Source organism: Arachis ipaensis, chromosome B03 (genome assembly GCF_000816755.2).
Source record: "Arachis ipaensis cultivar K30076 chromosome B03, Araip1.1, whole genome shotgun sequence".
In the NCBI taxonomy this organism is placed as follows: Eukaryota; Viridiplantae; Streptophyta; class Magnoliopsida; order Fabales; family Fabaceae; genus Arachis; species Arachis ipaensis.
The window spans coordinates 5,257,658-5,268,800 of NC_029787.2; the positions used below are offsets into that span (position 1 = coordinate 5,257,658).

The following is an 11,143-nucleotide window of genomic DNA, read 5'->3' on the forward strand; positions in this document are numbered from 1 at the left end:
TTCTCATTTCTTCATTTCTTTTCAGATCTCTGTTTTCGTCGAAACCCTAATTCTACCAAATTCAGTTTCAGCCTCGGAAAACCTATCTCTCTCTCTCTCTCTCTCTCTCTCTCAACGATTTTGCAATTCAATATCGATCTCCAATCTTCCTTAGGAAGGAAAAAAAAAGAAAAAATTAAAAGCCACAAAAATATTTTCGGACATATTCTGTTTGGTATTTTTCTCATTTCTTTTCAGATCTCTGTTTTCGTCGAAACCCTAATTCTACCAAATTCAGTTTCAGCCTCGGAAAACCTATCTCTCTCTCTCTCTCTCTCTCTCTCTCAACGATTTTGCAATTCAATATCGATCTCTCAATCTTCCTCAACGCTTCGTTCTCTGAATCATCCAGGTACCTACCTTCTTCTCCCGCTTCCTCTGTGTGTGTGTGTGTGTCATTTTCGCTATATTGATCATATGTGATCTATTGTTGCCACGTTGATTGTGTTAGCAATTAGTTTAATTGCTACTTTAGATCCATTTCTGAGAATACTGGAAATTATTGAATTTTTCATTTCTCTGTTCTTCTTTTTAGATCTCAATAGTGTTGTATGCTTCAGTGAAGTTTTGCACTCGTGAAAAGTTATCAGATTGTGTTGCAAATACTAAATAGTGAATCCTTTTGAATTTGCGTGGTCTATTTTTTTAGCCTGATCCTCTTTTTTTTTTTTCTCCCTGGTAATTTGATATTATCTAAACTGAGGATTCGGAATTAGTTTTCGTTGTAATTCGCTTTATCAATTAGCAGTTGATTTAGCCTTGCAAGTACTTGTTCGCTTGCAATTAGGTATGACGTTGATGTGAACATTTTTTTTTTGAGGGAGGCTTACATGTAAATGTGAATATAATGTTATTTGGTTAATATGTAGTGGCAAATTAGAGGCAAGAATGTGTGGTTTAATTTAGTTTCATTAAATATTTTAGGGTTGTTGCTTTCTGAGGAAAATGTCTCCTGCATCCCGATCTAAGTCTAAAGACAAAAAGGCAACCAAGGAATCTCAGAAGCCTTCTGCAAAGCCGTCGGGGTCTGGTAATGGAGTAGCTGGTATTCCAGCAAGTGCATACAATCCATTACTAGGAACGTTCCATACTCTTGAAACGTCACCAACAGCTACCTCACCAATACATTCTAATGGTCGATTCCGGAACATAGATGAGACAGATGAACATCCTGGTGGCTCAGTGGTTCCGGGAGTTGAGTATGATTCTGTTTCAAATAATGGTAGTTGGTCCGGTGAGTCTGAAGACCATAAAGAAAAGGGTTCTAATCCTCCTGTTCGACCAGAAACGGTACCGGGAGCTGATAATGATAAGCGAGAGAAAATCCGCCAGAAGAATGAGAGAAAACATCAGCGCCAAAAGGAAAGGCGAGCACAAGAGTTGCATGAGCGATGTAGTGGTTATCTTATGTCCAGGAAGCTAGAATCGCTTGCTCAACAGCTTGTGGCAATGGGATTTTCTCACGAGCGGGCAACAATGGCGTTGATACTGAATGAGGGAAGGGTGGAGGAATCAGTAGCATGGCTGTTTGAAGGTGGTGAAGAAACAGAAAGTCAGAAGGATAAAAATGTAGGTACAGGCAATTTGAAAATTGACATATCAGAAGAGCTTGCGCGGCTTGCAAACCTGGAAACAAGATATGATTGTTCAAAACAGGAGGTTGAAAGAGTGGTTGTTAACTGTGAGGGTGATCTTGATAAGGCTGCAGAGTCCTTAAGAGAGCTGAAGCAAAATCATTCATCTGCTCCACCAAAGCTAGAAGAACTTGGTGATCCCCCTATTACTAGCAATGGTAAGCAGTTGGGAGTTGTGCTACAAACAAAACCTGTTCCCTTGCCAAATCAACCTAAAAAAAATGAAAAGGATTTTAACTATACAAAGGCAGCAGCTACAATAGGAGTACAATCAGAATCCGGTAATAAAAATATTCAGCCTTTAAAGAGAATACAACCCAAGTCTGAATGGGCAAAGTCCCAACAAGCTACCATACTAGCTGACAAAAGGTGGCCAGGTGCAGGATCTAACCCATCTGTTTCTTATTCGCTGGCACCGCCTTTGCAAGCTTCTCCCATACCATCCAAGACTGAAGCTCGTTATATGGCTGTTGGAGGTGATATTAAGAACCTTCAAACCGGTTCGGCTAGGGAACCTGTTATTGTGATGCAGCGATCTCAAACTGTAAATGCAAAGCAGGTCCCAGCCACCAGCATGAGTTCCTCTCCCCCTGGTATGGCTGCCAGTTGGTATCCAACCAACGGTGTAGAAGCTTTGAGGTCTAATGGCTTTATATCTCACCCTCCTACCAGTAGAAGCCTTAGTCCAAACTTCCTCAATTCTAATCAAATGTACCACCAACTTCAGTATCAACCTCCACAACAGTTTGTTGCAGGCAGTAGCAATTCAATAGATCCCCAGGCAATAAATCGAGGGAATAACATGTGGAGTAGAACTGCTCCATCATCATCACTCCCTGTTGCTTCTTCACTGGGTCTCTTTTCTGGACTAGGATCGGCAGCCACATCAGGGGCATCTTCTCCGGTAGACTGGAGCACTGGCGGGTCAATGCAGTTCGATTATACAAGCATAGACTGGTCGTTGGATAAAGGCTTAACTTCACCAAGGTCGCAATCTTTATGGCTAGGGCTTTCACCTTTTTCAAAGAGTAGTGCTAGTCATAGGTATGACTCAAATGCTTCAGGAGTTGTTGCTCAGCAGGGAATGAGATCGATGCCTTCTAATGGGAGCATTGTTCCCATTCCTGGTTTTCAAGAAGGTGGAGTAGCTTCGGGTGAATCATCTGCTGCTGGTTCTCGGGAGTGGAGTTCTCCTTTTGAAGGGAAAGATCTTTTTAGTTTACCCAGACAGTTTGTTTCTTCCCCTACTCTGTAGAGTGAGAGAAGAGAGAAACTGAATGAGAATAATAATGAAAGAAAGACCCAGAAAATGTGTGTGGATTTGATGTTGGTTTTAATGATTATACAGTTAATGGTTGCAGTGGAAAGAACATTCCAAGAGCATTTTCTTTAGCATACACAGTCACACATGCACTTTACATTCACACTTCCCAGTTCCCCCTTTACTGATCTAAATATTCTGATGTCTAAACAAGCATGGACATTTTAGAGTATTTGTTACAGCCACAAAACTAACATGACAAATTAAACTCTAAGAGTGCTAGTGGTGGTATCTGTTATGGTGCAAAACCTTTGGCTCTGAATTGTTTAATTTATATTTTGAGCCTAGTTTTGTGGTTGCAGCAGTATTCCTTTGTGCATGAACTTAAAAAATGTGGGCTAACTGCATTACCGAACCACCCTCGTATAATTGGTTTAATTCTTTATCTATATTTAATCTTAGGTGGAATTGGGCGTACTTTACAGTTAGTCAACTAATTATGTACTCCAAAGTCCTAAAAAACAAAATGTTACTTTACAATCCGCTTATAAAAGATATTAACAATGGAGTGCGGAATGGATACCCAATTTCCAACTGCAAGCAATTAGCAACCAGTAACCATACACAACAATGATTTTTTGTTTTAATATATAGATGGATTAATAAACCTGTTTGATGGCTACTATTAAAATGCCTTTTTTGAGGGTTTAATTTGATCATATGGCTAATTTATAGAAGTTGAATAACATTAAAGGTATGTTTGGTTGATGAATAAAAATAAGGTGAAAATATATAAGATAAACTATATATGTGTGTGTGTGTGTGTTGAAAATGAATATTATAATTATGGAAAGAAAGCATGGCCCACATTATCTGCAGGAAAGTGCAAAAGTAGAGATTGATAGCCTTTCATTGCTTTCAGTTGCACAAGCATAACTAACATGAAACCTGTTGTTTTTTTAGTTCAAATTTGCTCTCAAAATAACAAAGATGTTGAATTGAGTTAGATAAAAAAGGGTTACTAAATATAATATTACATATGATGTTTTCTTCTTCTCATGCTTCTTCATTCCAAGTTCCAACTCCATTCAACAAACCAAGAAAGCAGCAGCATCAACAGCTACTATGGAAGTCTTATCATCCAATTCAACAAACCAATCTTCAACAAAGCTTATTCAGTTCTGTTCATCTTCCTTATCCTTTGAAGAGAAACCTCCACAAGTGCTTCTTACAGAAGCAGTCTCAATCCATACAAGAGGAAGAACAGCAACAATTTGAGTTTGAGAGGCTGTCCTCAAACCTTAACCAAGCGACTTTGAAAAGGGAACCTGGTTGGTACTCTGCATACTCTCCTATTTTGTCTTCTGTCTAGTTTTGCCATTGTTAAGAAGTTCTGTGTCCTTAAAAGACTCTGTGCTAAGTGTTTTGACAAAAAACATAAAGGGCAAAACAATCTAGATAGAGATGTTGTGTCTTACACCCTGTTTCTAGTTTTTGGACAGACAGAAAATTTAGTAAATTTTGTTCCGGATAGAGAAATTATGTTAGTTTCCATATCTGTCTCCTTCTCCGAACCGATTTGTGTTTCTCAATGTCTTTATATTTTTGTCTTGAGAATATTACTGAGCCGAAAAATCCTTCAGTTTTATCATTTGTTATATTTCTTCTGAGATATTGAAACTTTAATATATTCAAAAATTTCCCCTTTGTGTTAATTTTGGCAGGAAGCTTATCCAGTGCAATTTTGCTTGTTGCAGGCACCACTGTGAGCCTCTTTTTTTTCACCTTTTTCCTTACAATATTGTGATCTAAATTATGAAGAGATATCCTTTCTTTTGAACATAATTAAAGATGATTGAATATGATTTTATGTGAATATTTGAATTACTATTCTCTCAATCACGGTTATCAAACTCAAGAGACTTGAATTGTAAAGTTCAAGTAATAAACTTGATTTGAGAACCCAAACTCATGAATTCTTACAAGTTTGAGTTAGCTAAATATTCGTCGTAGCACAATTTTCGATATCTTTATACGCTTTTGCCTGATTGTGTTTGTTGAAGCAAAGAAATGTCACAGGTTGGTGCAGGGATCCTTGCAATACCTGCAGTGACACAAGAATCAGGATTTTTAGCATCTGCAGTTACTTGCATTGTTTGTTGGATATTCATGGTAACTATCACCAGCTGTGTTATGTATCATTTCCAAATAGTATATTGTGATATCGAGACACGAATCACATGTTCTAGCAAGATTTTTCATTGTAGTAGTCTATTCCAGCTTAGTTATCTTTCAGAGGCTTGTAATTTTTTCTTACATGCACAACTGTTCATAACCTCAATTTTGCATGGAAAGTTTTTGCACATAATACGTGAAAACTTTTGTAGGTTTCAACAGGGTTGCTTATTGCTGAAGTAAATGTCAAAACCATGTGTGAACTTGGTTCTGGTGGTGTATCACTGGTAACTTTCTCTACTGCTTTCCCTTGCTTGATATTTTCTGTGATTTTATTTATCTAAAAATAAAATAGTTTTGTAATCTTCAAACAAAAATAATGCTGGATATCTTTTATCAGGATTTTGGTTATGCATACTAAAGTTCTATATAAGATGGATATTTAGATATGACAAGTTATCTTAGAAAGCTTGAAACTTAACAGTTAACAGATTTGTGTTATAATGTTGGAGTTTTTCATCCTCTAACAAATTTTAGCTTTAAATTCTGCCTATTTGGATTATTGGTAACTTGATCTTAATAAAGTTCAGGTATCCATGGCCAAAAGAACTTTAGGAACAGCCGGAGTTCAAATTTCAAGGTAAGTTCATAAGTCATCTTTGTAAAATTTCATTCACATCAACTATGGGAAACCAACATGCATAATATATCTCAGATTCTCAATTGCATCAATATGATATAATTGACTTAAAGAGGCATTAATTCAATGGAGAAGAGTTCTGCACTAATTCATACTCAAGTGACTACATTATCATGAAACCTTTCTTGCTTGTTATTTCTTAAACTTTACTTCTTTTGACTTTTGTATATGTATATATACTTCTTTCATCTACTTCTCTAAGATCAAATCTTTATGGTCTCAAGTAACTTCATTCAAATATTTTTTTAAAAAATAGCTAACAAGAATCCTCATTTTCTTGCAGTTGGTCATATATCTTCATCCATTATGCACTTCTTGTTGCCTATATAGCGCGATCTTCAGATATCTTAACAAATTATCTGGGCATTCCAATGTAAAAGTCACTACCTCTGCCTTAAATTGTGTCTAGATTCTACCAGTTGTGTTGTAACATTTTTTCCTACACCATCTTCATTCCTCTGCATTCAAATCTTGAAATCTTGTTATATGCTGATTCCAGCATTTTGGCCACAGATGGGAAAGTGCAACATTGTTTTCATTGATATTTGGAGGCTTATGCTTCTTTGGAAGGTTAGCTTGGCCTTCTTCCCTCATCTTCATGTAGATTTTACTTGCTTGATGTTCCCCACATTAAATTTACAATTATTTTTCACTGTACAACCTTATGACAAATTTGTATCATGCTATGCTTATTGTAACTAAGATAGTTAGAATGAGTTATTGAAATTCTAGTTCTAGTTTTTAATTTTGTAAGGTCAGAAAATTGACAAGGCTTAATTGTAATATGTAGCCAGCGATTTATTGGTGCGATTAATGGTGTTCTAGTAATCGGTCTCATTGGTTCCTTTGCTGCTCTTGTGGTAAGGTTTCTCATGTCGAAAACAAGTTGTTCTTTTTTTTTTTCTTCCTTTAAATTCTGTGTCTTTCACCCTTATTGCCATTAAAATGTTTTATCAAGATGAATTGTTTTCTGTTTTTTCAATTCAAGAGTTCATTAGTAACAAAACTAGTACATGATTATTCATGTCATAACAAACAGTTACATGGTTTATTAGCCTTGGTTTCATATCAGAAAATAGAGATTAATTTTCCTATCTTAGGCAGTTGCAAGTGGAGATGTACACTTGGATGCTCTTCTGAAAGCCAACTTCCAAGCTGCTCCTGCGAGTATACCAATTATTGCACTATCGTTTGTTTACCAGGTAACATCACCAACTTGCAGCTGTTCAACAATGGACAAAGTGTAACACTTTTGGCATATGCTTGTTCAGAATGTAGTGCCTGTTGTTTGTACAAATCTTGAAGGAGACATGACAAAAGTAAGGTGACAAATCTCATCATCTTTCTTTGCTCCAATATTTATTCCAATAACATGATAATCGAGCTTTTTCGCCTACTTTTGCTGATGTTGAAGTAACAAAATAGAAATACATGATTGAATGTCTGTAAAACTTTGTTTTATGCAATATAGAGATTCAGTCCAAATAGTTTTTCTATCCTTTAATAATATCAATTTTTTTCCCTTGTAGGACTGCAATAATCCTTGGAACTGGGATAGTTCTTGCTCTATTTCTCATTTGGAATGCTGTTATCCTAGGAACTATTACTGACAATTCAATGGGCGTCGATCCATTACAACAATTGCAGTCGACGAGTGGAGCAGTTGGAGTAAGTATATGACAGCCTCAACTGCATTTTGATATGCATATGCTGGAGTAATTTGATGGAAACATTTTTCTTTTTCTTACTGAATTTTTTCTTCTCTAACCAAATTCTGCAGCCTATTGTTGCAGCCTTCTCATTTCTTGCAATCACCACATCTTACATTGGATTTGTTTTGGGTTTATCAGACTTTCTTGCAGACTGTAAGTGGAGCAATATTCATTTTCTTTCTCATCTTTAATAGTTAATTTGAGCAAACCACCATTTTAATCCTCAAGATTTGTTTGCTGACAAAATGGCTCCTCAAAGATTCATAATTATATCATGGTATCCAAATGAATATAATTTTCATTTTAGTCTTGAGTAGACCATTGTTTATGAACATAACACTAACCATTTTCGGCAGACTTGTCAAGCGAAACCAAACTTTCGGGTACATAGGATCATCATCAATTGTTAAGGGACCATTTTGTCGAAAGACTAATCTTTCGAGAATGACTTATATTGTATGTTTAAGCAACAAGTATGCTGCAAATTTGCAAGACTAGAAATTGATATGAATCTAATTTGTATTTTCCAATTACCATTTGCTTTGCTTAGAAATATATATCTGAATGAATCTTTTATTGCATTATTATGATGATTTTTTCAGTGCTGCAACTCCCAAGTGGTCAGAACAAGCCTCTGCCATACATACTGACTTTAATTCCACCATTAATACTAGCATTGTTGGACCCAGAAATATTTTTCAAAGCCTTGGACTTTGCAGGAACATATGGAGGTATAGAAATAGTGTCATCCACATTTGTTGATATATAATCATCAATGTAAATTAAACTCTTTAACTCGTGAACTCTTGCGAGTTTACAAGTGAGAGTTTGTTTAGGTGAACTCATGAGTTTGATTACCCTGATGCTTCTTAATTTCACAACATGTTAGTATGTATTTGTTGGATTTAAATCAGATTCTAACACAGCAAGTATTTCTTTTCTTTTGTTTCCATTGTCACTATCAGTGTTGGTGCTTTTTGGAGTTATTCCAGCTGCAATGTCATGGTCTGATAGGTACTCAAATTCATCATCTGCATCTGTGAAAATACCTGAACTAGTTCCTGGAGGGAAGATAACACTACTACTGGTGCTTGGAGGATCAGGATATGTGGTTCTTTCTGAATTGATTCAGAACTTTCAGCACCTTTGAAGAAAGTCATGTAGCTACTATGTTCTTCCCCCTCTCTTATATAAGTTTTCTATTATTACTACAATATATGTTACTGTATAAATTATTCCACTTTGGAGAACCTGCTAGCTGTATAAATTGATTGGAGATCAAGAAAAGAATAAAGAAACATAATAAATAAATGATGGATACTACAACAACCAAAGCTAGAGATATGGATCATCCCAATATCATAATATCTTGTTTATTGTAAAGCATATATGCACTTAAGCCATTAAAATCATTTTTCTTTTTAATGATTTTGCTCATGAATTAATGGTAAGTGAAGACACTAATTTGACATGGTTACTTTAGTTTTTTGGCTTCCAAATGAAGAGTGTGTAATATAATTTGATAGCTTAGGGTGAAAAGTGGAAATAATAAAACCTTGTTATGATTTTTCTCATATTTGTTTTATTTAAAAAAAAAAAAAACGAAGAACATTGGAGCAATGATTGAGTTGTTTTCGTGTGACCTTAGGATCACGCTTTTGGGACCTCAATTTTGGTCGAGATGTTGAGTTTTATTTCTTGGATGATACGTAATTCATTTTCAAATGATGTCTGCAACTGCAAGTATTTCAATTTCCTTGAAGAATTTGAATGCATAAGCCTGGTTTCTTCTTCTAGCTTTTGTAGGACTTTGATATTTGTCGTTGATGCCAGTTGAGAAATAAGTGAAGGGTTTGACAATTCACAATTATCGTTACAAACATAATCTCCATAGTCTTCAAAGACTTCGATAGCAACGACCAATAAATATTGTCTTTGGAGAGAAGTCATATAATTACTTGTATCATTCCAATTGTATTATTCCTTAGTTGGTTCAGCATAGCTGGTGTCCTATTTGTCGTGTTAAATTTCCACCTCAACACAGCAAAGAGGACATGAGTTATGCTGAGCCAACCAAGGAATAATAGTAATACAATTAGAATGGTAAATATTGAATAAGGACCAGAACTAACAACACCCCAACTCTGTTCAGGAACATCAAAATTGGGGTGCCTTCCAGCCATTCTCTGCCTCATGAAATTATCCATAGCATCTACAAAACCATAAAAGCATCGAAAAAATCAACCTTCTGGACTTATGTTGAGCTTTATTACAAAGAGTTTTATTAGATAGTAACTGTATCTAACAATGAGTTTAATTAAGAATCTATTCTTAATATATAAAAGTAGATACATAAGTTTACCCACGTTACTTTTAAACCATTTCTCTTGTCCTACTAACGCCATGTCAGCAGCATCGCTTACTTGGCAAAATTTTAGAATCAACCACCTAAATCTTGCCAAATCAACTATTATTTCCAAATCAGCAAAAAAAATAAAATATACAAAAAAAATATACAAGTAATAAAAATATATGCAAATTAGGCTGCAAAATTATCAATGACAATAATTAGAAATTAATAGTGTCTAACCAAATTTGTAACCTACAAAAATTCATATTCCTATATTTATTATATTTTACCGTTACAAACAATCTATTCTTAATAAATATCCATATTACAAATGCTATAATAATCTATTAATCATAATAAATTTTACCGTCCGCGCATTGCGCGGGTCTCATTCTAGTATTTTTAAACTTAGGTGGTGTATTTATACTATGGTGGTAACTATTAAGCCTAAGATTTAGTTAATATAATATTGGATAAGATATTCAAAAGGAAAAAAAAAGATAAGACTAAAAATGTGATTTATACGAAGTCTACTATATATATTATATGAAATAAAACTTAATGTGTATATATATGTTAAAGAAGAAAAGTTTTTATTATGTATGTGGAGTGAATAATAAAAAATTTTAGGAAAAAAAATTATTAAGGGAAAGAAAATATGTTAAAATAAAAATTCGTATAATTGCTCTTCCGTAAATGTATAATGATTTTTTTACATTAAATCAAGTTAAGTTGGTTTAATGATTAGCTTACTAGTCCACAAGTAAGTGTTGAAAATTCGAATTTTGTCTTGTGTATATAATCAGGGCGAAGCTCGAACCCTTTTTAGGAGGGAGCTAACATGGAAAATACAACTAAATAAAAAGCAAAAAAATAAAATTAGAGAGGGGCCAAATTATAAAATTAGAGAACTTTATAAATAAAATTTATTTATTTGGGAGGGGCCATTGTCCCCTTCATGTATACTAAGCTTCGTTTCTATATATAACAATTTATTGATCAGGAACAAACCCTTAAAAAATTATAAACTCAATATCGTAGCGAATTAGTTCTTGATCTGTCGGATTAGAGAATACCGTAAAAATAAAAAAAAAATACTATTTTCCCATATTAGAGGATGGATATTGCACAGGTATGTATAAGATGCGGTCAAAATGATATTGCCAAAATTAATTACTAGAATTTTTGGAGAGAAAATTAATTTTGCTTTACCTGCATTTAAGTCATTCAAACACATACAATCAAATGTTTAATAAAAAATACTACGTGCAT

At 34.6% G+C, this 11,143-nt stretch overlaps 2 protein-coding genes and 1 long non-coding RNA gene across 3 annotated transcripts; 2 read left to right on the forward strand and 1 right to left on the reverse strand.

Annotated features, from left to right (window-relative positions):
- On the reverse strand, positions 13-411 carry LOC110269901. The gene is made up of 2 exons (XR_002358743.1): positions 295-411; positions 13-90 (listed from the first exon to the last, which is right to left on the reverse strand). It is a non-coding gene; the product is annotated as an uncharacterized LOC110269901 (long non-coding RNA).
- LOC107629051 lies at positions 161-3,056 on the forward strand. The gene is made up of 2 exons (XM_016331735.2): positions 161-391; positions 964-3,056. The coding sequence occupies exon 2, from the start codon at positions 985-987 to the stop codon at positions 2,926-2,928; it is 1,944 nt and encodes a 647-aa protein (XP_016187221.1). The 5' UTR covers positions 161-391; positions 964-984; the 3' UTR covers positions 2,929-3,056.
- On the forward strand, positions 3,179-8,832 carry LOC107629050 (tyrosine-specific transport protein). Its single transcript, XM_016331734.2, has 14 exons — positions 3,179-4,265; positions 4,659-4,699; positions 5,014-5,106; positions 5,322-5,396; positions 5,700-5,749; positions 6,093-6,182; positions 6,323-6,379; positions 6,600-6,669; positions 6,910-7,011; positions 7,081-7,133; positions 7,339-7,477; positions 7,590-7,674; positions 8,124-8,252; positions 8,487-8,832. The coding sequence occupies exons 1-14, from the start codon at positions 3,974-3,976 to the stop codon at positions 8,669-8,671; spliced, it is 1,461 nt and encodes a 486-aa protein (XP_016187220.1). The 5' UTR covers positions 3,179-3,973; the 3' UTR covers positions 8,672-8,832.

Excerpts from the sequence above, each read along its gene's own strand:
- LOC107629051 (XM_016331735.2), top strand. The coding sequence starts at position 985 with ATGTCTCCTGCATCCCGATCTAAGTCTAAAGACAAAAAGGCAACCAAG.
- LOC107629050 (XM_016331734.2), top strand. The coding sequence starts at position 3,974 with ATGATGTTTTCTTCTTCTCATGCTTCTTCATTCCAAGTTCCAACTCCA. Across the intron at positions 6,380-6,599 it reads GGCTTATGCTTCTTTGGAAG|CCAGCGATTTATTGGTGCGA; the intron begins GTTAGCTTGGCC and ends TGTAATATGTAG. Across the intron at positions 7,478-7,589 it reads CGACGAGTGGAGCAGTTGGA|CCTATTGTTGCAGCCTTCTC; the intron begins GTAAGTATATGA and ends CAAATTCTGCAG.